The sequence below is a fragment of the Aythya fuligula genome, chromosome 20 (genome assembly GCF_009819795.1).
Source record: "Aythya fuligula isolate bAytFul2 chromosome 20, bAytFul2.pri, whole genome shotgun sequence".
NCBI lineage: Eukaryota > Metazoa > Chordata > Aves > Anseriformes > Anatidae > Aythya > Aythya fuligula.
In genome coordinates this window covers 6,357,007-6,383,956 of record NC_045578.1, presented here as the reverse complement: position 1 = coordinate 6,383,956, position 26,950 = coordinate 6,357,007, and the positions used below count along the sequence as shown (strand labels likewise).

Genomic DNA, 26,950 nt, shown 5'->3' with positions numbered 1-26,950 from the left:
AAGGAAGAGCCATATTAATATCCCTGGCTGCTGTCCAAGCTGCCAGATGCTAATGATAATTCCGGGCTATGGGGGACTCTAATAAGAGCTTAATAAGGACTCTAATAAGAGTCTGGGGACAAGGAAGCCTCCCTTCCAGGCCTGAGAGGCAGAGCAAGCTTTTCAGGGTCAACAGAGGGGAACCTCAGCCAGGAAAAGCTTCTCAGGGCTGGAATGGGATATCCCAGGGCCGGTCTCTAGGGATCTGTAAAGGAAAACAAGCAAGGAATTGCCTTCTGTGGCCTCGAAGGGAGGTCTCCAGTGACAGGAGGCCCCTCTTAGCAGGTCCAGAGGGCCAGGTGGCAGTCCCAGGTTGCTTAGGCTCTGCTCCTCTCTTATTTGGGCATGGGGTACTCCTTGTCATCTTTTGCAGCAGGTGAGCGCCGTGGCTCTTTTAGCTGGGGAGCAGCGTTGGGGTTAGGGTTCTGGACACTGCCTATAAAAAGCGGGATGCCCATTTCTTCTTCAAAGATGATGAAGAGAAAGGGCCGGTCCAGGTTGAAGGCTGAGAGCGAGCGTGATATCACAACGCTGGTAGCAGCAGATCCTTCCACCCCGTCTTCTTTGAGCTCCAGGCTGGACTGATGTTGGATACTGGATACAAAAAGAGACTCATCTGAGATCTTCTGGAGGTTTGGGTTTGTGAACAGCTCCTGGAGGCCTACGGAGAAATGAAACTTAAATTAGCCTTTCCCATTTGGTGCCACTGACTGCAATTTTCCTCAAAAATTGAATTCTAAAAGCAGTTCCCTGATTCCTTGTTACGCACGTTGTCCAGCATTGAGGACTGGAGAACTGGAAGGCAAACACAATAAAAGCTGCAGTCCAACCAGGTTCTCCAGTCCCTCACAGTATGAAGAGCTGAGGGTGCCAAAACCAGAGCATTTTTTACATGCTTGTCCACCTCTTTTAGAGCAGCGGTGTCAGAACTTAAGGCCTTCCTTAAAAAGCAACAGCAGGTCTGAAGTCTCCTTCCTGTTAGGCTGGAAACAGTTTTACAGAGGAGATTTTTTTTAAAGCAATTTACAAAAAAAGTAAACTTAATTTATTATCCTCTAGAGATTTAGTGGATAGTATTTAATTTCAATAAGCTCTCAATTCCAGGTTTTGTGATCTGCATTCTCTCGTCAATTTATATGTCCTGCACCATTTTAAATGACAAAGAAAGTTGCACACAGCGGGAAGCTGGTCTTGGCTACAAATTGGGGAATAGGAAGAGCTCATAAAGATTTTGAGGAAGTGAGAAAGCTGCCTTCCCTATAGCATCATCTCATTAGAGCAAAACAGTTGGTGCTAAGCAAGCAGAGAGTAAGGAAGAGGAGAGGAATAAGAAACGAAGGGATTTGGATGTTATCTGGAGCAAAGCTGTGAGGCACAGCTTTCGAAACAAGGCTGGTAGTTTTTAGTGCTAGTGAACAGATGCCATACAGATTGATCAGATTCGCTTATTCTGCCCAAATCCTGTTAGAGCCTTACCCATTTGACTGAGAACGTTGTTGAGTTCCAGCTGGTAATCCAATTTCATTTTGGGTATCTTCACCGTGGTGGGCACCTCTTCGGGGAAAAGCCTGCATAGCTGTATGTAAGGGAAGCTCTCCAGCACGTGAGTGGCGTTCCAGCTGTACTGGTTCGGTACAATGACCACAAAACTCACGTTACCCTTAAAGGGAAACTTGGCCACCTGGAAAGAAAACCAACCAGAAGAATTTATAGAAGGAAAGTCGAGAAAAACATATTTTTAGTGTATTCTTTTTCTGATTTGTCTACACAGCCAGTGTAGCTGTAGGACAAAAACAACCTGTTGGGAAGGAGCCTGAGTTCTTTTGGGGAGAAAGCTTGTTGGAATAACGGCATCGGATTTTAGTATTTAGCCACTGACTGGTAAAGATTAAACATGGCAGGGTGGAAGCTTACATGTATAAACATTGTACCCGTACTTGCAGTAGCTGGTTCCTGAAGGATTCCAATAGTGCAGTGTTTAGGGGAACTCCTTTCCACATTTTCTCATTCATTTTAACTTAGAGCTTTAAAGTTATATTAATTTATATTCATTTTCACTTACTAGGAATAGCTGTGTTTTTTTTTTCCAAGAGACTGAGAGCAAAAGTTCAACATTCTTGCTTGAAGCAAGGACAAAGGATGCTTATTAAAACTGTGTGCGCTATTCTTGTTAAAAAGCATTTGTATTTTGAAGAGAACATTTGCAGTCAGTGAAATAAAATAGTACGAAGAAATTCCAATCAAAACCTTCAGTACTTTTAGGGAGCCCTACCTGAACGTCGTGGGACTCCAGTGAAAACCAGCTCAGGGAGTACCTCTGGGCTTTCATCATCTCAACTGAGACCACAAAATCATCATCGAGGTGGAATACATCTGGTGAAGTGAAGGCAGCATCAAACTTATTCCTCCAAAACCCTATCAAAATAAAAGTTGGGAATTCAGTGAGGTTACTTTTGGGTAGGAAAACACAAACTGCCTCGCTGACGCTCCTATCGCGAGTTCTCAGACAAGGCAGATAGAGACCAGGCCAGTAGAAATGCAGTGAAATCGGTACAAAGGCTGGAGGAACCCTGACAACAGGAAGCCCTTATCTTCCAGAGAGGGACTAAGGGATAACAAAAGGACCTGGGATTAATCCTCATGCCTCAGCGTGGGAGATTACCGAAGGCTATGAAGATAAAGCCATGTATGCTTGTGAAATGCTTTGAAAAAATGAAAAGCGGTGTGTACAGTGAAACGGGTGCTCCAAAACCAAGCTAAAAATATTTGCAGATTTACCCTGGAAGCATTTGGTCTTTGATGCACAGCTCTCGGGGAGTTAAAAGAGGAAGACGTGCCTGACCACCGCGCTGTAGTCAGAAATAAAGCCACAGAAGCTGCCTGCAAGCTGTATGGTTGGTGTGCAGCGGGCTGCGTGTGACCTGCTTTGGTTAAGATGAGCAGTGATGTGCTGCTGTCTGGGATCCTGAACCAGGATGCAAAAATACCACAGGTTCCACCTGCTGTATCCTGCCTCTACAGTCAAGCAACGTTTTTAGCACATGTGAAAGAGTTGGGAATCATTACTGTAAAGAAATCAAAGCAAGAGGAACAGCAGATGCACAAGAAAAGAACAAGCAGATTGACTAGCAGGAAGCAATAAAAAGAGATGCCATTCAGCTACAGCGTTGGCAGAAAACTAGATTTCTAACTAGATTTCTAACTATTCCTCGAGATGATCAGGCTTGAAAAGTAAGACCTGTGGAGCTCACCATGGAAATGGATTGCATTGAGCAAGAGCATCACCGTGTTTCCAGGGAGCTGCTGCAGGAAGGTGGGTATTTGCCCATTAGTTGCCTCCTTTACCCACTGGTTTATGGCCTCGAGGTCATCCTCACTGCTCCCAGAAAGGCTGACAGGCTTTGCCCCATAGAATTTCTCTGAATCCTCCAGGAACTTCTCTTTCACCTCCAATCCTAGCAGAGAGGAAGAATTCCATAGGAAGTCACCATGCCTTGAAAAAACGTGCTCGGTAGGCATGACGCTCCCCAGGGGAAGCACTTAGGGAGACAGAAACACGTCCCCAGTACAGCAGCACGCTTCCATCTCTCTCTCTGTCACTCTGGGAGTTTTATCCCACCTCCCTAGGGAGCACCTGAGCCAGCTCTCACCTTTCTGCAGGTACACCCGCGACGCAAGGCTGAGCGTGGCTTCTGCCAGCCGTCGGCGAAGGGCACTCAGCAGGTGTTGGAGACAGGGCACAGATTCCAGGTGCATCACCTCCAGCAGGTGCTTCTCGGTCTGGTTTGCTGCTCCTAAAGCAAAGGCAAATTCCCATTAGTTCATGCCTGTGTAGTGGAAAAGAGGGATATTACTCTCGCTGCCTCCTTTTAGAAAAATAGGGTGCCTTACAAAAGATGCTGGAGAAATGGGAAAGGAGGAGACTCAACACAGGCCACAGAGAGCAGCTTTAATTGTAATAGTCCCTAATTAAAGCTGCAGGAGTGGGTTTAAGTGGAAAGTGCAGCGTTTTGCACACTGGCTCCTGGTGCCTTCAGGAGGGGGTGCATGGAAAGGAGAAGACTGGTTTTGTAGCAAGGAATTTACCCAGTGCCAGGTGGGACAAGGCGAGGGCGATGCTGAGGGGAGACAGGATCACGTTGCTTCTGTCGTTCTCCTGCTGGACCTCTCTCAGGAGATGGATGCTGAATTTCATCAGCCCGCTTGCTAGCCTCTGGCTCTTCTTCCAGGTTATGTCACAGCTTTGGTTGTCTTCATCCTCTCCATCCTCTTCAGAAGAGAGGACTTCCCCAGCCGGTTCCTCTCCGTGACAGTTCCCAGCCCCAGCTCTGGCCGTATCTTCAGGGCTCTCATCATTCTTGATTCCTTCTGGGGTGCTGGGGAAAGGTGGCGTGGGTCCGTAGGTCTCCTCCCAGGTGTCTGACAGCTTCGCATCCGGCAGGGCTGGGCCAGCTCCCGGCAGAGCAGACGCTACCTCTCCATCTCCTTTCAGGTCCTGGGGAGAAACGAGAAGGGTAGAGCAGTGGGAGAGCAGGAGTACTGCCTCCCTGGTGGGTTTGGGCTGAGAAAAACTCTGATTTCTCTGCTCTCGTGGTGGCCTTGCTCCGATTTATGGTTTAACCTTGAGGTTAACGGCACCTCCGTAAGATTGGAAGCCAGAATGTTTTTATGCCAGGAAAATGGCCTCGAGTCGGGGGCTTGCAGTGGTTCCCCCTCTGCCTGGTACATGACCTGCTGCAGGGCCAGGAGCCGCCACCTGCTCAGCACCTGCCCCGTGCCTTCGCTGTTCATGGATCCATCCTCCTCAACCTTGATTTCACCTCCTCCCCTCACATATTTTGGGACTGCGGATCTGCCTCGTGCATCGGTCAGCACCCTCTGCTGCTGTCACAGCCTTGATCCGTTCTGGCTCAGATCCTCCTCCAGGCATCTGTCTCCTCTTGACTCGTCTGTTTTATTCCATTGCTTTTCTTTCCAAAATCCTCATTTTCCACTTGTCTAAGCTTTAGCCTATAGCACTGCTGCTATTGTCCTTATATTTGCAGGGCCTTAAACATGTGCTTTTGCCTCAGATCTCCCTGTTCTCACCAGCATTTGGACGACATTCCCCTGCTGCTCAGCCACGAGCTTCTCTCCTTCTCACCCTCACATCTAGTTGTTTTCTTCACCCTCCCTTGGCAGTCAGAAGAGAAACAATTCACCTGCCAGTCCTTGCACAATCAGCTACTGACATTTACTCCCTGCTGCCCAGCTACCTGGGCTGGAGCATCCAACACAACGGCGGCAGCAGCAGGTGAGACAGGGAGGGAAATCAGCACGAAATGGACTTCTTGCACTGCCACTGCTAGCTTGCACTGCCTGGACTCACCCTGGAAAACTGCTGCAAGCACACGGTGTAAGAGCAAGCCCCTGGGATGGGACCAGTGGCTGCTTACCTTCAGGTTCACAATCTTGTCTAAGGACAGGCGCTGTTGCTCACTGGCCTGAGCCAAAGGGAGCTGGAAAGAAAAACAGCAAAGTCAGGTCCCAGACAAATTTCCTCTGAATTTCCAGTCGGTCTTCTCCGCCCCTACTCCTAGCACTTCCCCGTGGGGTCAGGTTAGAAGCCAGCAGTGTGGCTGTGGCAGTCACGAGGTGCTCGTGTGGCTGTAGCAGGGGCTTTAGGATGCAGAAATGGGGACAGTGGGGTCCACAGAGGGGACGTGGACATGAGCAGGAGCTGGGAGAGGCTGCAAATGCTGCTGGGTTTTTTTAGAGAGGGACTGGGTAAGAAGGGTATGAAATAATGTATTCTTTAGTCGGTTTTGCAATCTCAGATCTGAAAGGGATCCAGATTTAAAACAGAGGGGAAAAAAAAAAAGTCATAAAACAATGTCCTATTAACCCCTGAATGTCACGGTCACTAAATACAGTTGAAGCCAAGTTTCTAAAGATTTTCTACAGAAATCCCCTTGAGTAATGGGAACATCCACCAACATTTTAGATAGGGAAAGGCAGATCAGAAGCCTTCCTGCACTGGGGCACAAGCTAACGCTGTAGCAGGGGAGCAATGTCCTCCACAGCTCACACAGAAACATCAGGCAGTATTTGCCACAGAGGCTGGAGCCCAACCTCGCTGCCTTTGCCCTTTTGGCTGGCCAGGAGAGGCCCCAAAACCACGGGAGGGGAGCGACTTACCCGTAGCTGAGTGTGCAGAGCAGATAGGCAGAGCAGCAGCAGCCCCCAGAGCAACACCATATTTCTGGAACAGAAGGACCAGCTGAGAGAGGAGTTATTTCCAGCTGCCTGGCAGCAGCAAGCTGAGCTTATTCAGGTCTACAGGGAGAAAATTATCAACCTGGCCAAACAGGTTGGCGCAGGAGCTTGCAGAAAGCAGCAGGGAGATGAACAATGCTGCAAAGAAACAACACAGGACTCCTGGCTCCAACGCCAAGGCAGAGAAATCAGAGAGGAACAGGGGACCGGTGGCGGAGCAGGGCTGTGACCACAGCCAGGCTCTTGCACGACACTTTCCTGCTTGGAAACTGCATTTCTGACCCCAACACCCTCGTTCATCTGGATTGCAAATGGTGTTTCCCTAATCAGCCCTACACACATTGTGCCTCTGGAAGAAGACAAGAGCCTCTGCTCCTTCCCTGTGCACAGCACCGAGGTGTGGGCACGGCGTCCTTTTGTCAGCTGTGCCCCAGCTCTTCGGATAAGGGATACCAACCTGCCTCTGCGGGGCCACGGGCACTCAGCAAGTGCTGCCTGGGAGGGAATTTGCAGGTAGGAAGCACGATAGCAGCGCAATTTATCAGCAATTTGTCCGGGAATAGAGAGTCCTCCCCTTCCCAGCACTTGCCTTCCCCCTTTGCCGGCAAACCCGGCCTCTCCCACCCCTGAGCTTCAGTTCCAGTACAGGACAGGGGGAGCTGTCCTTTAACTCCCTGCCAGTTTACACCCTTCCCCAGGAAAGCACTATTGCTCCTTGGAAATGCCCCCGTTTCTCATCAAATCCTCTTCTGCCTGCCCCTTACCTGTTGTTGGTGTCCACGTTGGAGCTGGCACCTGCTTTGGCCCGGCCGATGGCTCTGCGTGGGGCACAGCCTCTTGCCCAGCCCTCCGACCCACCGAGAGCGACCTTCAGCACCACCCCCCTGTTTGGGAATTTGGCAAGCAAATATTGACTTACAGCATCCGGTTAAACATTTGTTTGGGGCAGAAGAGTGAGTCTGGGGTGTATCTGGAGATGGGGAGACACTTTGTGCTGCTGCACCTTCAAAACAGCAGTTTTGAACTTTGAGTTTACCAGCTCTGAAACTTTATTTCTGCCGGTGGGAGAAGTCAGCTGTCCGGGCAGGGGCTCTGCTTTCCGTGTACTCCCTGTGCTGGGAATGCACCCTTTTATTCATAACTCCAGTGACAACGTAGGGCTTGGTATTTACTGCCACGGGGCTCTCTCTGGTTTGGGAATTCTCTTTGCGGGAAGCCTCAGCTGTTTCCTCCCCGCAGCCCAGCTGCAGCGAGCACCAGGCACAGATTTTAACAGCGAGCAGGTGCCCAGGGCCCCGTGGCCATGGACCATGCAGGTTGGGCATCTGAGAGCAGCTGCTGCCTCCCCGGGGCACAGCAGGAACCAGAGCCCTGGCAGCAGCTGGCCCCACAGCGCAGGCACTGCTCAGGGATGGAGGAAAAGTCCCTGGGACAGGCAGAACTCCAGCAGTGCTGTCCCGTTTTGTGTTGCATGCAGAAATAAGTGATGCTTCCCAGCATGGGATACAGCCACGTCCTCAGCCTGACTGTTCCTAAGGATTGCAGGAGTTGCAGTCATCCTTCCCCCGTGCCAGCTCATGGTTTCCAAACTCACCCCAGGCAGTGGGAACGGAGCTGGAGCCGTGCTCTGCAACCCGAAACTCCCTCGGGATGTAGCACTGCAACACAGGGAGCTTCTTCCCCTCGGAAAGCAGATCCAAGCCCTGTGCAGCAGTCCAACCTTAGGGCCAGGGCATCTTCGCAGCATCCAAGTCCAGGACCACGAGTGGTGCCTGAGTGCAGAGCTGCAGCCAATGCACCGAGCCACCCGGGCCCCCCAGCGCACCCAGCCCGGCACCGAGCGCTCCCCCAGACACTTCTGCACATCTCTTTCAAAGAGTTTATTAGAAGTAAATATTTACATCTATTGCAAATGGTTAATAGGCAACGCGGGACTGAGAGCTCCCCTTGGGTCAGGATAGCCAGGACCAAGCGCTCAGCTCCCCAACCCTCCTGGAAGCGGAGGGCAGCCTGCCCAGCTCCCTGGCTCGGAGGGACTGGCAGCTGGGGGAAGCCCTTTCCCCTTCCAGGACAACTCACAGCAGGCTCCTCCTCTGCCCAAGAGCTTCCCATTCCCCCGATACTGGCTCTGACTTAGGCTGAAGGATAGATGGGAAAAGCGCTGGAAGAGAAGTGAGGCAACTGCTCCTGCTGCCGGGTCAAAGAGCGTTCTCCTCACCTTTGGGTTACAGAGGAGTGGGAGCAAACAGTGCTGCCCCAAAGGGGAGGCCAGAAGGGGACCGTGCTGGGTTGTGAGAAGGGGCAGAACCGAGCACCCTTCTGCTGCTCTGTCTTCCCCAGGAGTCACCAGCACAAAAGAGAGGAGAGAGGATGAGAAAGGGAATTGCTTGAGAACCTCTGCCAACGCACAGCACGCAGCACTCCTCACCCCGCTGGTAATTACGGGATGCAGTGCTGCCGGGGCAGGAACCAGCAAAAATCCGTCCCCACCTTTCTACTCCAGAAGCAAAATCCCTGCTGGAAGCACCTCGTTCTGGCCTCTCCAGAGGGTCACATCCCAAACCATCCCTCTGCAGCAGCACATTCCCAAATGAACCCGTGGAGCAGACACGAGGCTCCTGCCTTGGCTGACCTGCCTTCCTACCTGGCACTGGGACCAGTAAAGCAACAGGAGTGCTCCAGTTAACCTCTCCTCCTCCCAAACAGGCTTCCACTTGAGCAGCAGAACCTCGAGTTAACAGATTGCATCCTCTGGGCCTCGAACCCACAGACCAGAGGAGGAGGATAAGCCTAGCACCAGGCAGCAGTGCCCACCTACCCTATCCCAGTAAGACCGTTCAGTTGGTCGGGGTGGAGTGCGCAGGGTACGTGCAGATGGCAGTAGCTAAACTTCTATTCGTGTCAGCTAAACTGTTGTATTCGTGTCGAGGGCTACCTCTTACCCCCTAATGGAAGGAAGGAGGACACCCGTGGTCCACATTTCTCTGGAGGGCAACTCACAGTCCCCTGGGGATCAGGCACACGTGGTACAGAAAGCTCCAGGCCTCTCTGCAGGGGTGACAGTGACCTACAACACCCAGTACTTCTCCCAGCAGCAGTGGAGGTTTCTCAGTTATGGCTTTTTTCTTTTTTTTCTTTTTTTTTTTTTTTTTTTAAAGATAGAGAAAGAGGTTAGAGATGCTTTACCAAGTGCTCACTGACGAGTACATCTCCCCCCTGCACCGTCTGTTCAGGAACACCTAACCCTGCCTCTTCTGCGAGCGGCGCTGCCGGCTTTCAGCTCTACAAACCGGAGCTGTGGGACGGCCACGAGCTCCTGGGCTGGGGCTGCTATGCCAGGAGGCGTATCACACCGTTGTCCGAGCCCAGCAGGAGGTGGCATTTTGTGGGCAGCACCGCCAGGCTGGTCAGAGTACCCCGGAAATTCTCCGAGCTCAGCTTGGTCGTGCTGATGGGCAGGGCTGAGGACTCCAGCATGGAGTAGACACCAATCTTGTTGGCCACGGTGCCCGTGACCACTTCGTTGCCGTAGAGGTCGAACGCGTGGATGGGTTCGGATGCGGATTTGTAGTGGTGCAAAGGTTTCTGCTCCAGTTCCTTCCAGACGGTCAGGGAATGATCCGAAGAGGAGCTGATCAGCACATTGCCCTCTGCAGCCTGGTGGAGATGAAGCGCCAGTGAACCAACACTGTTGCGGTAAAGATTCCCAAACCCACCCTGGAAATGCTGGAAAAGCTACCAGCAGGTAGCTGCCAACAGTCCAACGGTCTCAGTGCAATCCCCAAGGACAGCCCCAGACATTTCCAAGCAGCTGAGAGTACTGAGCAGTATTCACAAGGTGTCCAGGTGGACACCACAAGCTACAGGACTCTCAGGTAGCTGCTGAACTCCTCCAGCATCACTCAGAGTGTCCAAGAGATGGGCTGCCTCTCTTCTTAACAAGCTGCTGATACTCAACTCATTCATCATCTCTTTCTACTGCAGTGGGTAAAAAGATTTTCATGTGGTCTCCCCTCTCTGCGAAACCACCCGCCAAGTTATTTTCCTTCTCATGGACAAGGAATTGGGGAGCTCTCAGTAGAAAACACTGCTAAGCCTGGAGAGCTTATTAGCAGAGCTAGTGAGAGGGTAAACAACCCACCCTAGTGAACTTTGCTTAACCTGCGTTTGGGTCGAGGACACTGGAGCCCCATTGCTGCTCCCTGGGGATGGGTAAATATGGACAAGAGTTACTCATTAGAGTGACACTTTCCAAGAGGGGCTGACAGCCCCGAGGAGAAGCAACATATTCGCCTCTTCACAGGACATGTGGCTACTCCCTGCCCCGTCACAGATCTTGGGAGGGCTGATCTCTGTTCAGCACAGGTTGAACTGAGAGCATCTGCCTGTGGCACAAACTACGGGGCAGGAGAGCCTGAGTAGCCCCTTAAGGACACAGCAAGGGCTGGAGGAAAGCCCGAAGGATGGAGCAGGTGAGCTGTGCCAAGCAGCACGTCAGGATGCTCCACACACCCTCCACGGACCAGCAAGGCCCACGGAGCAGCCCCCCGCTGCCCCCAGCTGAACCTCTCACCTTGATCTGCAGGATGTCTCCCTCGTGGGCAGGCCACCCCCTCATGATGAGTCCCGTCCTGGTGTCCAGCAGCACGATGAAACCAGAGGAGAAGCCAGCCATGACGCTGCGCCCGCTAGGGCTGACAGCCAAGCAGCGGATGAGCCCGGCGCTCACCCCACTGGCCAGGCGAAACTCATGCTGCAAGAGAGAGAGACCAGTTACCAAGGGGCTAAAGGTCCAGGGGATTTAGGAATTTAGGGGACAGGAGACCTTGGGGCAGAGCTGGCTTCTGTGGAGTCATCTCAGCTGGCTTTGGACCAGCAAGGAATGCTTTACTAAGCATATGGAAGCCACAGGGAAGCCTGAAGGAGGCTGGCTTGCAAAGCAACAGGCTCCCTACCTGCAGGCCTGGCTTCCTGTGGTCAATGAAACGCAGCACGGAGTCTGCACTGGCCACGGAGATGCTGTGGTAGGGAGGTGGCATGGTGGTGACAGCTGTGATGGGGACCTTGTTGTCTAACTCGTCAAAGGTCCGGAGAAGTTTGCCTGTGAAAACACGACAGGTCACTTACAGCAGTAAATGTACAGAGAAGCTGCACGGCAGATATCCAGTCTCCGGTTTTTAGCAAAATCCATCAAAATTTTTATATAATATTCAGCATATAACACGCAATAATCAATCTTCCTGTCTTTAAGGACTGGACCAGTTCACCCCCAGCCCCTACCTGTGAACTGGTCCCAGATGTGCACGGTGCCGTCGCAGCTCACCACGTGCTGCGATGCCTCCAGCTGGCTCACGTAGAAGACAGACTTCTTGTGCTCGGAGTAGGTGAACCGCGGCGGCACCTCGCTGGTGCCGTCCCCGTAGTTGTACAGGGGCCAGAGGCGGACGGTTTTGTCCTTGCTGCCGCTGAGGAAGAAGTCCTCGCTGCCCAGCGGCGCCACGCACTTGATGGCCCCCGAATGCCCTGAGAAACTCTGCAGCTTGATCTGGTGGAAGTGGAAGCGGGGGTCGTGCTGGCTCACCCCGATCTCGTACTGCCAGTAGGCCAGCCAGTTGCCGCACAGCATGTGGGTGCTGCGAGGCAGCTCGTGCTTCAGAGCGTTTTCCTCGCTGGACGAGCTCGGCATAAAGCCGTCGGCGCCAGCGCCGAGGCGAAGCAAGCCCAGACCTTCCCTCTGCGTGTCCACAGGAACCTGGATGCGGTTCCCCACCAGCACGCTGCCGAAAGTCCCGGAGTGGCTGTCCTCCTGCTGGCTGGGGGGCGGCTCGGGCCCTCGCGTGTCCTGGTCCGAGCCCGCCGCGCTCGGCGCTTGCTCGAGGCTAACCGCCTGCAGGCTCTTTGGGTTCACGTTTTCCAGGTAGAGGCTGGCCAGCTTCTCAACCAGCAAGCAGTTGGGCACAACCGTGCGGATGACATCGCCTGAAAAGAGACAGCACGGCTCCCAGGGAAGGGATTTCCTCGCCTTCATCCCCTACCATCAGCATCAGTGACAGAACGGGGAGGGCAGCACCGGGCCGCGAACACAACGCCCCCCCAGGCAGCCAACACGCCGTTCCCAGCCAAAGCAGCCTCAAGTCCCGGTGGGTTCCCGACACCACAAGCAGACCAAGCCACCACGCAGAAGCTGTGAGTTTCCCCCAGCAGCCCTCTGCCCTCTGATTTCTCTTGAACTGAGGTCGCACACGCATGCACAGAGCGAGGAGCTCTCGCAAAGCCCAGGAGGAGGGAGCCAAGCCGTACCTAGCAAGCAAGAGAAGGGGATGTAGGTGATGTAGGCCATCTCAGGGTTAAACACCTTCTGTAACTCCATCAGCACTGCCGGGTCCAGGGCCAGCAGCTTCCCATCCGAGAGGGGCACCTCCATCACTGGCACCTCGCAGCTGCTCAGCGACTCCGCCGTCAATCCCTGGACAGGAGAAGACAGCAAAATTCCCAAAATCAGACGCTCTCACCACGTAATGACACGCACACGGCCTGGGCTGGGCGCTGCTGACACCGGTGCTGGTGTAGGCAGCTGTGCCCACGTTACGGTGGCCGCACGCAGGGCTGAAGGCAGGAGCACCTCGCACATCACTGACCTGGTCCTGCAGCTCCTGCAGCAGCGAGAAGGCCCCGAAGAAGTTCCTCACCGTGTCGCTCAGATGCTGCTGCACCATCTCCTGCCCGATCCGCAGGCAGATCAAGGCAATGAGGCTGATTGTCTTAACGCACAGGACAATACGGGCCTGGGCACCGCTGGGGAAACTGAAGAGGACATCCATTTTACAAGCTTGTCCTACACATACCCCTTTTCCCCTCCTCTGCTTCCCACCTCCTGTCTTATCATGTTTTCAGGCATTATCAGCTCTCCAGCAGCACAAGCTCTATGCATACACTGCAGACCAGCACAAGGATGTGCACACCTGGGTAGGCACAGCCCCACAATCCCCAAAACTCATCAAACCATCACAGCACCACTTCCACACCCCAGATTTTGCATTGTGCAAGCTGTGGCTGAAGACACCGCTTACTGCAGCGCTTACCCGACGGCCAGTGAAGTGAGAAAGCCCAGCACCGGCAGCAGCACCTCCTGGCTGATTTTGGGGAGGATGTCCATGAGCGTGGTGTCCGACAGGCACACCACGATCTTCTGCGCCAGCGTCACCGCGGCCAGCAGCCCTGCTTCCTTCCTGCTGTTCAGCCGCCCGCCGCCGGACCCACCGCCGGGTGCAACCTGCAAAAGGAGTCCCTCCAGTGCTGGGGCCAGCAGGACACATCGAGGGTGATCCCAGGATTGCCTGAGCTCAGCCTCAAAGCCCAGCACCAGCCACAGCCTGCGGGAGAGGAACCTGAGCAGCGACGCAGTTCTGGAGCTCGAGGGGTGAGCCTGAACCAAAGGACAGGTGGAAGGAGAAAGAAGGAGCCTGGAGAGGAGCGGACAGCCCCAAATTGCACACGTCTTCTGGAGGGCATCTCCCTGCAGAACGCTCCTGGAGGCTGAGGAACTCAACAGGGGAGACAGACAACCGTGAACTGGCCCAGAGCATCACCAGCCTGGGCACCGCATCCTTCGGCAGCGCAGGAGGAGGGGGAACTTATGTCGAGCGTCTTGCAGCAAGACCCAGCGCCTTCATCTCATGCCACGTCACGCCTGGATGCGCAGGCTGCTGAGGAACTGTCCTTGCATGAAAAGATCCAAGGCACAAAGCCCGGGCAAACCTGCCAGCTTCGAGAAACCCAGCTGCTAACAGCTCCTCGAGGCAGAGGAGCGCATCCTTTTTTGCTGAGGTCGTGCCCGTGGTGGTTACAGCAACGCCAAGCAGCTCGCGGTGCCAGCAGCAAGACTAAAAGGTTTGTCTGGATTCTCTTTCCTAACTCCTAGACAAACCAAACGCCCAGGAGAAGAGAGTCAACAACAAAACCCGCAAACAATTCCCGGTTTCCACTACACTTCTTGTACACCTGCCATCTTCCAGCTCATCGCAGAGGCTCTTCCCCTCGCAAAATAGCTGCCAAATCCTCCAGGAAGGACTGACTTTATCCTAGTTGTGACCCCTCTGCTTTCAGTGCTGTTATATCGGGTTGCCAAACGCTATTCACAGGAGCGTTCATCTCCCCATCACCCCCGAGCAATAACTCGAGCACAGCAGAGCAGCACAGCTGGAGCCGCGAGCGCAGTTGGGTGGAGAGTGATTTTGCTGAAAAACACAGGATTTTTTTCCTTCTCCTCCCCCCCCCCTTAAAAATCTCCCCTTCCACGCTGGAAAAACTGACAGCGCTTTTTTTTGTTTGTTTGTTTTCTTTAACTGAGCAGCTGTGGCCTCCTTCCCTGCGAGTTGAAACGATCCGAAAGCCATTGAGGTTTTCCATTCGAACAACAAGCAGTAGCCCGAGCGTTTCTAACCGCTAAAAAGGAGCGATGCGAAAAAATAAGCCTGCTTAAACCATTCAAAAAAAAAAAAAAAAAAGGAAAAAAAGATGACAAATGGTTTGTTTTTCAAGCAGCTGCATCACACACACACACTTTCTTCTTGCTATGCAGCTAAGAATTTCAAAATGAAAAGTTTCAAAGTCTCGCCAGTGCTTTTTTATATGGATGAAAAAAACTCCTGTGACACCTCCCCTGCCTATCCCCTGTAAAACCTCTCGCCCCAGCGATCCCACCACAGTCTGCCTGCCCATTGTCACAGCTCCACCTCAGCGTGCTCGCCCCGTAAAGCAGAAGAGAATATTTTTCTCTGCAAAAGGTCTGACGGGGAAAGCCCACTGCTGAAATGGGGAAGGAAGGGCTGCGGCAGCCTGCAGCTCGGTGCAGATCCGCGGGGTCCTGGGCTCGCTGAGCAGCAAATCCCATGTGCACAGCCGTGCCCTGGGCTGGAAGCAGCCTGGAGCTCGTGGCAGGGGGTCAAGGCATTGCTCCTGGCTGCACCAGCACAGCCCCTTCCCAGCCAAGGCTCCTGCACGCTCTGACATTGAGATCTGCTCAGCCCTCGCTGCCCCAGGGGGAGTTCAGCTGAGCACAGCTCTCACGAAGGAGGCTGGAGCGCATTTTCCGTGCATCCTCTCCCCTCCTCGGCCACCTGGACAAAGCTCCCACCCCGACACAGACCAGAAGAGGAGGAGAAGGCGATACTAACCAGGTAGCTGATGTAGGGCAGGTACTGGTAGGTGAGGACAGGCTCTCCGTACAGGTACGCCACGTGCACCAGGCAGGCCAGCACCGGCTTGGACACCTGATCTCCCAGCACCGGCCGCTTCTGGTAGATATTTCCCGTGCTCAGGGGACCGTTCTCATCGCTGCTCGGTACAAATTGCTGCCTGGTGGGGCCTGCCCGGAGACAACACCACGAGCTGAAGCAGCAGGCTAAGCCCCAGCCATGAGGCACCCTGCAGAGCCCACCCCGGGGACCCCGGGCTGTGAGGAGCAGACCTTACCCACGTAGCAGGACGTGAGCAGACGGAGCAGGTTCCTGGCGATGAAGCGGGAGGTGACAGTGGGGCCCAGCTTGGCCGAGAGCCACCTCACCATCTTACAGGCCGTGTCTGCGAAACAACAAACAGTTGCAAGGCCAGAGCCCGGCCAGGCACAGATTAGTTATCACCCGGCGCTTCCCAAGCCCTGCCCGCCCCGCAGGTGGCTCCCCGGGCCTCTGGTTTGTTGGCAAACTGCAGAAAGCCGTGCTTTCACCCCAAAACGCCTCCTGCTGCAGCCCCAAAGCCGTGCCAGGTCCACATGCTTCAGCGGGATCAGACCTTTAGGGTGGCTCCGAGATGGGACAAGAGACACCCCCAAACCTGGATCCACCTCTCCACAGCGGGTCTGGCTCCCCCCTTCTCCCCCTCGCTGCTTTTCTGTTTTTTTTTTGCCACACCCAGCAGAGAGCCCAAACCCCAGCGGGGCCTTACCCAGGAGTATGCTCTGCTCTTTGTCATCCGAGTGGTCCGGCAGCTCCTCTCCCTCCCCATCCTCTGGCTCGCTGCTGTCATCAGCCAGGGTGACATCCACGGAGGCGCCAGCGTCCCCAGCGGCGCCGGCATCCACGGCCACCGCCAGCTCCGCCTCGACCGCTGCGTCCTCGTGCTCCTCGTCCTCGTGCTCCTCCTCCTCCTCCTCCGACTCCTCGCTCTGCTTCAGGTCCTGGCTGCTGTCCACGGACTTGAGGCTGCTCTTGTCCTTCTGCGAGTCCCCGTCGGCGGCTCTGTCCTCGCCCAGTGACACCTCGCTGGCGCTGCTCTTGTCGCTCAGCCTCCCCAGGCTCAGCAGCTCCTGCTCCTGCGGCTGCAGGGACTCCCCGACGTAGAGACCGCTCTGGAAATCCTCGCCCTCGGGCAGGTAGGCCTGGTCGTGGAAGCTGACGCCGGAGGTGTAGTCGAGGAGGTCGAGGGCGGCGGAGCCGTGCTCCACATCCATTTTGATCTCCTCCCCGAACACGCACGACACCGGGCTGCCCCCTCCGCTCTCGTCGTCCTCGGCCGCGCCGAGGAGGGATTTGCTCTCCTCCCGCGAGCTCTCGATGCCGACGAGGATCTGCAGGATGTGGGGCAGCAGGTTGAGGAGGAAGGACTGCAAGCCCAGGCGCACGATCAGCTGGGCCACGAAGCAGTCCGTGTAGAGGTAGAACCTGCCGTGGCGGTAGCAGGGGGTCTCGTACGCGCCGATCAGTGGCTTGAGCAGGTATTTATTGGCGTTCTTTGGGCCGAGGGATTTGGCGATAGGCTCAAAGAGATACCACGCCGCGTAGACAGCGGTGTTCTCCTCGGACATCAGGGACAATACGAAGGGCAGGAGGATCTCCAAGCCTTCGGGAGTGATTTCGGAAAGGATCCCCTCCAGCTGCTGCCACAGCTGGAAAACGAGCTCCCGGCCCTCACCTTCATCCTCCACCTTCTTCGCCTGGTAGGTGAAGATGAACTTGTGCAGGGCTGGGAAGTAGGTGGGGAAGGGGACGATGGAGCTGAAGGGACTGAGGAGCTGCGTGGGACACGGCGGGGGCAGGCCCTGGGAGATGGGTTTGTACTCAAAGAGCTGCACCGTGCCCTTGCCCAGCCTGGGCTTGAGAAGCTTCTCCACGGGCACGCTGAGCTGCAGCAGGACGTGCAGCACGTGCTGGAGCGGGGCCGGGATCTCCTTGGGGTGGTAGCGGCACAGGTTGCGCACCATCAGGAACCGCTCCAGCAGGGACGCGTCGGGCTTCGAGGGGCGAATCCTCGGCGCAAAGATGATCTCAGCCACCAGAATGCCCAGCGCCTGCATGTCCCGCTGGAAGAGGTCCGAGAGACCCAGCAGCGGCTCCTCCCAGGGCTGCTCCATCAGCTGCATCTCGCTGCTCAAGCCTTTCACTAAGAAATTGTCCAATTTCTCCAGCTCTTCCAAGGCCTGGAGAGGATTGAAGCCTTCGGGCAGGGAGATCTTCACCTCCTCCCTGTCGGCCTGATCCACAGCACCCGCCTTGCTCCGGCGGAGGGGCCGGACCCCCGAGGCTTTGCCTTCAGCAGCATAAGCAGGGAGGGCGGCGGGCTGTGCTGCAGGCACGGCGGGGCAGGGCTGATCGGGAGCCCTGCCTGGTGCAGAAATCGAATCCAGAGCCTCCGTGCCTTGCTCCAAATCATCCTCACCGCCGACGGATTTCTCGCTGGCCCAGGTGGTTTCGCTGGGAGTAGCCTCCAGGACCAGCCCGTTCACTGCGTCGGTCACCGGGCCCTGGATGTCCTCCAAAACCACGGCCTCCCTGATGTTCTGGAGCAAGGGCCGAGCGATGGCCGGAGCTTCGGCGGGCGTGTAGGCAGGTCCCACCATGCGCCTGGGGTGGGGCTGGTCGAAGAGCTGCACCACCCCGTAGGTGGTCAGGTGCGTGTGGTTGTCTACCAGGTGGAGGCAGACGTTCTTCTCCTTGACGGCGTCCTTCCCCAGCAGCTTGTACCCGAAAGTGAGGTCGATCCAGTGGTGGAGGTCCTGAGACACCTCCCGGCTCTCCAGCAGCATGCGGTGGACTTCGATGAACTCCTCGTAGGAGCTGCACCACGACGGCACGTCCAGGTCGGGCATGTCCGGGTGGATGGATCGGAAGATGGAGGGGTCGGTATAAAACTCCGGGATGCACTCGTCCGGGGTCCAGCTCTGCATGCGCTCCATGCTGGCCGGGTACTCGTTGGGCTCCCACTGGGACCTGACGTGGCAGCACAGCACCGACTTGGGCGTCCTCCGAGCCGTGTACACGTAGTAGGTGATATCCGAGAGGACGTCGGAGATGTGGTGGGGGACGTGGAGCTGCTCCCCGCTTGACCCGCCAGCCACGAACGCCTGCTTGGTCATCTCGTAGGTGAAGTCCAGCTGCTTGTCCCCCTTGTTGAGGCGGAATTTGGATTTCCTCAGGTCCCTGAACTTGCCGTTTTTGGTGGTGAAGTCCACCACCCAGGGGAGAACCGGGTGGTAGTTGGGGTCTCCCATTCTCCTCCCAGCCAAGCTGTTTAAACGCATCAAGTAGTCGAAGTTGCTCACCCGCCCGTGAACCCACTGCAACACCAGGTCCCGGAGCTCCTTCTGGCAGGTGGAGCACCTCACCGCCTCCTCTCGTGCCCTGGTGCCGTTTTGCTCGCTCAGCCTCTCCAACCCAGCCTCCACGTTGGCTTCCTCCTTCCCGGGCCCCTCGTACTCCCTGAAATTCACCCGGAGCCGGCTGCAGAGCTTCTCATCCACCGCCACGTCGTGCAGGGAGAAGGCACCGCAAGCCAGCCCCGCCTGGTGACAGGCCCTCATGGCCTGCAGCACGTGGAAGAGGAGGAAGAGGATTTTGGCGTGGCTGTTGGTCAGCTTGGCCGGGCTGAAGGTCACGATGTCGTGCAGGCAGTACTGCACGTAGGGGTAGACGACGTACAGCATCTCGGCCGACTCCAGCAGCGCCTCGGCCTGCAGGACGTTGGGGCAGGAGGGGCTGCCCCTCGCCGCGCTCTCCTTAGCGGGGGAAGCTCCGGGCACGTTTTTCCCCACCGGGAGGACGGGGCAGCCGTACGCCTTCTGCAGGGCCGCCCGGAGAGCGTCGAGGGCCAGCACGGCGGGCGGCGCGTGAGCGTGCCGGTAGGGCCGCACGTAGCGGCCGTGAGCCCGGCCCCAGAGGTTGCGGTAATTCTGCGAGGCCACGCGGTGCATGAAGCCGTGCAGCGTCTCGGGGCCGCCGTTTCGGGGCTCGACGACCACGGGAGGGACGCGGAGGGGCTGCGCCAAGCGCTCCTTCCTCAACCCGTGGATCTCCACCCGCGTCCAGCCCGCCGGCAGCTTCTGCACGGAGCGCTGTAGGAACGTCCTCACCTCCACCTCGCTCAGCCCCTCGGGTCGCGGGCACAGCCCGGGCAGCACGCGGCGCTCCTTCAGGCTGCCCAGCCATTTTTGGGGGACCAGCGCCGTGACGTGCGTCCCCTCGGCGGCGGCCGCCAGCTGCCGGCGGTCGATGTTGAGGTCCCTCTCCACGCTCCGCAGGAAGGCCTCCATGGCGGCTCCTGCTGCGAGAGGGAAGGCAGCCCCAAAAGGGCTGGGGGTGAGCACGGGGAGCGCGTGGCACCGTCCCCACGGAGCACAAAATCGTCCCGGTGAGCCCCCAGAGCCCCCACGGTTCCCTCTTGTTCTCCAAGGTGCTTGGAGGGGCTCGGCCTAAGAGGAGGGGTTGAGGAGGGATGGAGGGGGCTGAGAGGGGATGAAGGGGACAAAGAAGGGACCAAGAGGGGATGGAAGGGACTGAGAGGGGACAGAGGGGGACTGAGAAGGGATCGAAGGGACATAGGGGATGGAAGGAGACAGAGAGGGGATGGAGGGGACACGGGATGAAAGGGACCGAGAAGGGATGGAGGGAGACCAAGAAGGGATGGAGGGAATACAAGGGATGAAGGGGGCTGTTAAGGGATGCAGGGGAACCAAGAGGGGATGGAAGGGGACCGAGAAGGGATGGAGGGGACACAGGGGATGGAAGGAGCTAGAGAGGGGACAGAGGGGGACCAAGAAGGGATGGAAAGGGACTGGGGGGGGAATGGAGGGGACTGAGAGGGGATGGAGGGGACACAGGGGATGGAAGGGGCTGAGAGGGGGTGAAGGGGGACCGAGAGGGGATGGAGAGGGCCAAGAAGGGATGGAAGGGGACTGGGGGGGATGGAAGGGGACAGAGAGAGGATAGAAAGGGCTGTGAAGGGATGGAGGGAAACCAAATGGGGATGGAGGGAACCCAGAAAGGATGGAGGGGGCCAAGAAGGGACCGAGAGGGGCCGGAGTGGGCTGTAGGGGGGGCACAAGGGGCCCTCAGCAGCCGCAGTGCCGGTATCAGAGAGCACGGGGGGGGGCCCACAGCACCGAGCACCCCCGGGGCCCTTTGGGCTGGGGGCGAGTGGGGAGAGGCGGCACCGGGGGGGGGCAAACCCCGAACCCCAAAGAACCCCAAAAAACCCCAAAAGACCCCAAAGGACCCCAAACCCTGGGGGGGGCCTCCACCATCCTGGGGGGGGCGAGACGAGACCGGGGGGGGCCGAGACGAGACCGGGGGGGGGTGCACGGGGGGAACGGGGCCACGGGGCCGGTGCGGGGGGTACGGGGATGGGGTGGGGGGGGTTATAGAGCCGGGGGGGGGGTTATAGGGCCGGGGGGGGCCCCGCTGCCGCCGTTCCCGGCGTTACCTGGCGGCAGCAGCGGGCTCAGCGGCGGCGGGCGGCCCCGGCCATGTTGGTCAGGTGACGGCGGTCACATGCGGCCGGGATAATGGAGGGGGGGGGTTAAAAAACGGGGCACAACGGGACCCCCCCCGCCCCGGGACATCAACCGGGAGCCCCCCCCGGGGCTGCTGCAGCTCCCGCAGCGGGGGCAGGACCAGGAGGAGGAGGAGGAGGAGGAGGAGGGGGAGGAAGGCTCCGTGCCCCCCCCCCCCCCCCCCCAGGCTGGGGCCGGGCTCCCCCCAGCGGCCGCCACCGGGGGGGGGGGGCGGGGAGAGGGGGGGGGGGACACCGGGAGGGGGGGGGGCTATAAGGGGGGGGGGTGTTGCGCAAGAGCCCGTCCATATATGGGCAGGCGGGCGGCGTGACGCGATTGGCTGAGGTCACCGTGACGTCAGCGGCGCCCCCGGGCTGTCAGCTGGAGCCGGGCGCGCCGCCGAGGCAGCCGGCCTTAAAGGGGGCCCCGCGCGCCAAGGGGAGGCCCCCGGGTGGGGCCCACCGAGGTGAGTGATAAATAGAGGGGGGGGCGGCGAGGGGTGAGGCCGCCTCCGGGGTCCCCGCGGGTGCTCAGCGGCCGCCTGAGGGGGCTCCGTGCGCTGGGTGCTGGGGAACGCTGTGAGGCGAGGGGGGTGCGGTCCCCGTGGGAGCAGCCGGGCACTGCCTGGCCCCGCCGCCCCCCGAGCCCCGCAGGGCCCCGCCGCCTCCTCCCGCCCCGCGGGGGCCGCCCCGGGCTCCGGGAGCAGCCCCGCAGCCGGTGCCGGTTCCCCTCCTCCCTCCAGCCCCGCGCGGCCCCTTTAAGGCGGCGGGAGGCTCCCGCCGGGCAGCGCCGCGTGGGAGTCACGTGGGCGGGACGTGCAGGCAGCCCATTGGCCCGCCGCCCCCCCGCGCGCGGCAATCAGCTGTTACTGGGGCGAAGGGCAGGGGGCGGCCTTAAAGGGGCCGCGCCGCTCCCCCCGCACCCGGCCCGGCGCCTGGCAGCGGCCGCGGCTGGGGCTGGGGGAAGGCTCCGAGGCCTCCCGCGGGGTCGCGGCGGGCGCTAGGGCCCGGCCCGCTCGGGAGGCCCCACAGTGAGGGGTGGGGGCGCGGCCCCTTTAAAGAAGTTGTCCAGTCATCGCGCCGCGCTGCCAAGCCGCGGGGTCAGGCGGGTTCGCGCCGCCCCACCCCCGCCGCGCTCCCATTGGCTGGCGACCCCCGGCGCTCACTTGTGATTGGCTGCCGACTTGAGGCAACTTCTGGGAAGCGGCCGGCGCCAGCCCTTAAAGGCGCCGCCCCGGCACGCAGGGAGGGGGCGGCCGGGGCAAGGCAGCGCCGCGCCCCGCGGGGACCGAGCGGCGCCGGGCCCTTTAAGCCGCCCCCCCCCCCCCCGGCTCCCCTCTCCCCTCCCCCGCCGCCTCTTCGCCCTCTGGAAAATGCCAACTCACAGCACGCGGGGCATGCTGGGAACACCGCGCCGCACTACAACTCCCAGCATGCCCCGCGGCGGGGAGGAGGGGGGCGTGGCCTGTTTCCTAGGCAACCGCCGGGCCGGCCGGCACCGACCCCGCGAGCCGGGTGGGCGGGGCGAAGAGCCGGCTGTGCGCAGCGATTGGCCGAGCGGCGGGCAGAGCCGGCTGCCTATTGGGCGGGGGCGGAGAGGGGGGCGTGGCCGGGGCGGTGAGGGGGCGTGGCCGGTGGGTGGCTGCGTCATGGCTCCGCGGGCCCGGCCCAGGCGGCGGCGGCGGCGGCGGCGGAGCCGGGAGGGGAGGGGGCGGGGGGGGGGGGTTGGGAGGTGTCGGGGCTGAACCCAACCGGAGCGGGGGCACCGGGAGCGGGGGCGCCGGGAGCGGCTCGCACTCAGGTGGGTCCCGCCCGGGGCTGGGTTTTGAGGGAGCCCCGGTGCTCCCGGTGCCGTACCGGGAAGGTCACCTTCCCTATGGGGGGGGTGAAGGGGAACCGGGAGGGCACCGGGGGGGGAACCGGGGGGGCACCGGGAGGGCCCAGCTCGGTCCCGAGCCGCCCCGCAGCCCCCTCACGGTGGGGTTTAACGGGCGGGGTGCGGGTGTCGGTGCCGGTGTCGGTACCGAGGAGCTGTGCCCGGTACCGGGAAGGGGCGGGCGGGGCCGCTCTGGGCTGTGCCCGGCCCCCCCCCGGGGGTGACCTTCAGCACGGGGCCGGGCGGGGCAGACTTTGCCCTGGGGGGCACGGAGCGGGAGCATCCCGGGGAACGGAGGGGGGTGGGGAGGAGAGGGGGGGGGGGGGCACCGGTTACCGGCAGAGGGGGGGGGGGGAGAACCGGGAGGGGACCCCCACGGGGAGCACAGCACCGGGGAGGGGTCCCCGAGCACCCCCGGGGCTCCCCACGGCTCCTGGGGGGGGTTGGGGTGGGCTGGGGGAGCCCGGTCTCGGTGCCCCTTCCCCGGTAACCCCGGTCCCGGCCTCCTTTCCTCCCTCCCTCCCCTTTTTTTCCCTCTTTTTTTCCTATTTTTTTCCTATTTTTTTCCTCTTTTTTTTCCCCTTTTTATCCTCCCCCCCCCCCCCGCCCCGTTTTCCCCTTCCCGGTGCTGATTCACGGCCCCGGCGGGGGTGGAGCAGGGCCGGGACCGGCGCTGGAATCCGGAGCAGATGGACCCGGCACGCCAGGAATGTGCGGCATCTCCCCGCCGGGCCCCGCCGCCCCCCCCCCCCCCGGCCCCTCCGCCACCACCCCAAAACCCGGTGAGCACCCCCCGACCCCACTGGGACCCCCCCCCGGGGCACCCCCACCCGTGGGGTTCAGCCTCGAGCCCCAAATCCCTTATTTTCGGGGTTAAAGATGGGGGGAAAAAGGGGGCGGCGGGAGGATGCTGAGGGGCAGCGGGGTGCGTTCCCCGGGGTGGTCCCGACCCCGAATTAACGCCGTTTTCCCCCAAATCTCAGCCGGCTGCTTGGGAGGGCCGGCGATATCCCCAAAATTGGGGCTGGGGAGGCGCTGAGAGATCTTAGGGGGGCAGAAAACGGGATTTTTTCCCCCAAATTAAAAAAGGGAGGGGGAAAGGGAGAAAAGGGGGGGCTCGGGGCTTATGGGGGGGGTTGTTGAAGGGCTCCTGCGCTCCCCAAATTCCCCTCGGCGGCGGCGGCGGCTGACGAAGTGTCTTCCTTGGCAGGCGGCGGCGGCTGGCCCCCGGCCAGGTGGGACCCTGCCAGCGCGCGGATGCCTGAGGTGAGAGGCCGGGGAACGCCGTAACCTGTACCTGCTGCCCCCCCGTCCCCGTTGTCCCCGTCCCCATTATCGTCCCCGTGTCCCCCCCCCCCGCGGTGGCCTTGCAGCCCCGGTGCGGTGGGAGCGGGTTTCCGTGTGGCTCGGTTCCCAGCGGGAATTGGCCTCGGGTTCCTGCGTGGTGTGGGGCTGGCTGCGGGTGCCCCAGGTCCTGCTGCGGGAAAGGGGAGGGGTAGGGGGAGATCCGAGCTGCCTCCGGGTCCCCTCTGTGTCCCCTGGGGCTGGGGAAAACCCTGGGATGTCACCCCAAAAGTGAAGGTGGTGAATCAGGGCCCTGGGGTGGGGGAAAGGAGGGCTGGGGGGAGTTTGGAGCTGCCTCCGTGTCCCCTGGGGCTGGGGGAGACCCGGGAATGTCTCCCTCTTGAGCAAAGGTGGTGGGCTGGGGCTTTGGGACTGGGGAGAGCAGGGATGGCGGGAGCTCGGAGCTGCTTCCGTGTCCCCTCTGTGTCCCTTGAGGCCTGGGGAGACCCCAGGATGTCCCCATTCCTGAGTGAAGGTGATGGATCAGGGCCCTGGGGCGGGGGAGAGGAGGGATGGGGGGAGCTCAGAGCTGCTTCCATGTCCCCTCCTTGTCCCCTGGGGCGTGGGGAGACCCCGGGATGTGGGTGAAGGTGGGGAGCGGCTGGGCTGGGCGGGATCCCTGCGCCGTCGATCCCATTTCTGACGCCTTTCTTCCCTCCCCAGCTGCCGCCCCGCTGCCCTGCTCCTGGCTGCCCAGCACCAGTTCTTCAGTGGCAAGCTTTATGTCCTCTTCTAGTAGCTAAAGCTGCCAGTTGAAGAACTGTTGAATGCAGCCCCTCTCTTCTCGTCACCGAGGTGCACCCGAGGGACCCGAGGGATCAGCGGCGTCCTGCGGGCTCACCCCTCTGAGAGCCGAGGATGAGGAAGGGCGGGGATGAAGAGCGCAGCTGGCAGCATCCAGGCAGAGCCGTGGCTGGAGGAGCTGTAATAACGGGGCTGTGAAACGGGGAGCGGGGTGTCCACGCCTGCCGGGGGGGTGGCGTTGAGCTGGGACAGCAGGAGAAGGCTCGGAAAGAGGCATTAAACTCTCAGTTTTCCTCCACAGCTCGTTTGTAGGATCTTTGTTACTTGCAGGGTGCCCGGGTGGGCTCGGGACCTGCCCGGTGGCGGCTGCGGACCGCGAGCTGTCCCCGTGGGGTGGCAGGGATGGGACGGGGTGGTGGCATCGGAGCTGTCCCACACGGGGTTGACCTGCGGTGCCGTGCCACGGCAGCGGGATTACCCTCGCAAAAAACCCGGCAGCGGGCCGGAGCTGGCTCACGCTGCCCTTTTCATGGCTGGGTGTGCCGGGGGCAGGGCCCTGCGGAGCCGCTGACTCAGGGCCGAGTCACGCACGGCCCCAGATGGCTGCTCGGGAACGGCCACCCCGGGCTGGGTGCCCGCCTGCTGCCAGCCCTGTAGGGCAGCACCGGGCCCTCAGGGATTTAGGGTGCGGGCTGGGCGCTGCTGTGCTGTGCCCTCCCGGCTGGAGCTGTGTGTGTGTGGGGTTGTGGCAGCTCTGGAGAGGTCTGGGTGAAACCTTTTTGGTTCAGCTGTGGTCCAGGCTCTGCTTCTCTGTGGGGCAGAGGTGGAAAAAAGCCCCTGAAAGGGACCTGGAAGCTGCTCTGTGATGATGGAGACTCTCCTTCGGCCTCACGCAGCTCCCTGCTCACCTTTTCCCCGGTGGATCTCGCCCCGTGCCCTGGTGCTGGGTGAAATGTCCACGGGCGAGCCCAAGGAGCGCTCCTGGGAGCCTGCTGGAGGTGGCCTCTCCCGCAGGGTGCTGGGCACCTGCACAAGGGGAAATGGCCTTGTGCTGAAATACGGCTGCACAATTTCAACAGGCTGGGTGCCCACAGCAGGGCCGCTACCGAATTTTGGCACCTAAATGGGAAAAAATCTGTCGTCGCAGCGTCCTTCGTGCTGATTAAAAGCTGCTGTGCTCGGTGTGTGCGTGGTGGTGGCTACGAGAAGCCGAGTTTCTTTGGGGTCAGCGTCACCGGGAGAGAACAGGGTGGCTGAGCACCCTTGGGTGGGGATGGAAGCACACCTCTGGCTTGGGGCGAGCCAGGCTCTTCCACCCCAGCTGCTTCGAGCTCATCCGAAAGAGCTGGCACCTGCTCATCACACCCTGGAGTGCACCGAGGGGGGCTAAAAGGGATGGTGAGAGTATTCAGGGCAGCCCGAGGGCAAGGAGGAGAAGCTCCTGGGCTTTGTCCCCCCTCCCGTGCGTTGCAGCAGGGTGTCTCAGCTCACGGGGAGTGCTTGGCTTTGCTGCTTCCTCCCATCACCATGAAGGACTGATGTGTTCTACCCAAACCCAGCCTTTTCCCCGGGAAGCTGTGGCTGTTTTGGGGTAGAGAATTGCCCCCGTGCAGCACCGAGCCCCCTGAGGTCAGGAAGGTGAAACCGCAGTATTTCAGGTCAGCTTTCCTAAATCAGGAGGTGTCGGAGCGCAAATTTGTGCGTTTAACGCAATTTAACGCGAAAATGGCGTTACAGCATCTCACCTGCTGAGCGAGCGGGCTCGGCCCTGCTATGGTTAATATTAAAAACGGAGGGATTTCAGGCTGACAAAGTGTCCCTGCGGGAACTTGCTAGATTCTCAGGGCTTACCCTTCCTCCTGCGAGGCGCCATGTGACCGGTGAGTAAGTGCAGTGCTTCCTGTAGAAAGCCCAGGCTTGCTCGCTGCT

The 26,950-nt window shown here is 59.4% G+C and overlaps 2 protein-coding genes and 1 long non-coding RNA gene across 3 annotated transcripts; 1 reads left to right on the top strand and 2 right to left on the bottom strand.

Moving 5' to 3' along the window:
* Nucleotides 1-374: 374 nt before the first annotated feature.
* Nucleotides 375-6,276, bottom strand: SERPINF2 (serpin family F member 2). The gene is made up of 8 exons (XM_032201049.1): nucleotides 6,217-6,276; nucleotides 5,475-5,537; nucleotides 4,126-4,534; nucleotides 3,690-3,833; nucleotides 3,291-3,494; nucleotides 2,312-2,454; nucleotides 1,516-1,720; nucleotides 375-700 (listed from the first exon to the last, which is right to left on the bottom strand). The coding sequence occupies exons 1-8, from the start codon at nucleotides 6,274-6,276 to the stop codon at nucleotides 375-377; spliced, it is 1,554 nt and encodes a 517-aa protein (XP_032056940.1).
* A 1,883-nt stretch (nucleotides 6,277-8,159) lies between these two features.
* Nucleotides 8,160-21,084, bottom strand: WDR81 (WD repeat domain 81). The gene is made up of 11 exons (XM_032200974.1): nucleotides 20,989-21,084; nucleotides 16,240-19,830; nucleotides 15,769-15,876; nucleotides 15,471-15,661; nucleotides 13,377-13,567; nucleotides 12,933-13,098; nucleotides 12,595-12,760; nucleotides 11,575-12,273; nucleotides 11,250-11,395; nucleotides 10,868-11,047; nucleotides 8,160-9,951 (listed from the first exon to the last, which is right to left on the bottom strand). Exons 2-11 carry the CDS (start codon nucleotides 19,817-19,819, stop codon nucleotides 9,625-9,627), a joined length of 5,754 nt encoding a protein of 1,917 aa, XP_032056865.1. The 5' UTR covers nucleotides 19,820-19,830; nucleotides 20,989-21,084; the 3' UTR covers nucleotides 8,160-9,624.
* Nucleotides 21,085-22,790: 1,706 nt separating this feature from the next.
* Nucleotides 22,791-24,967, top strand: LOC116497347. The gene is made up of 4 exons (XR_004254099.1): nucleotides 22,791-22,858; nucleotides 23,593-23,715; nucleotides 24,144-24,199; nucleotides 24,941-24,967. It is a non-coding gene; the product is annotated as an uncharacterized LOC116497347 (long non-coding RNA).
* The last annotated feature ends 1,983 nt before the right edge of the window (nucleotides 24,968-26,950 follow it).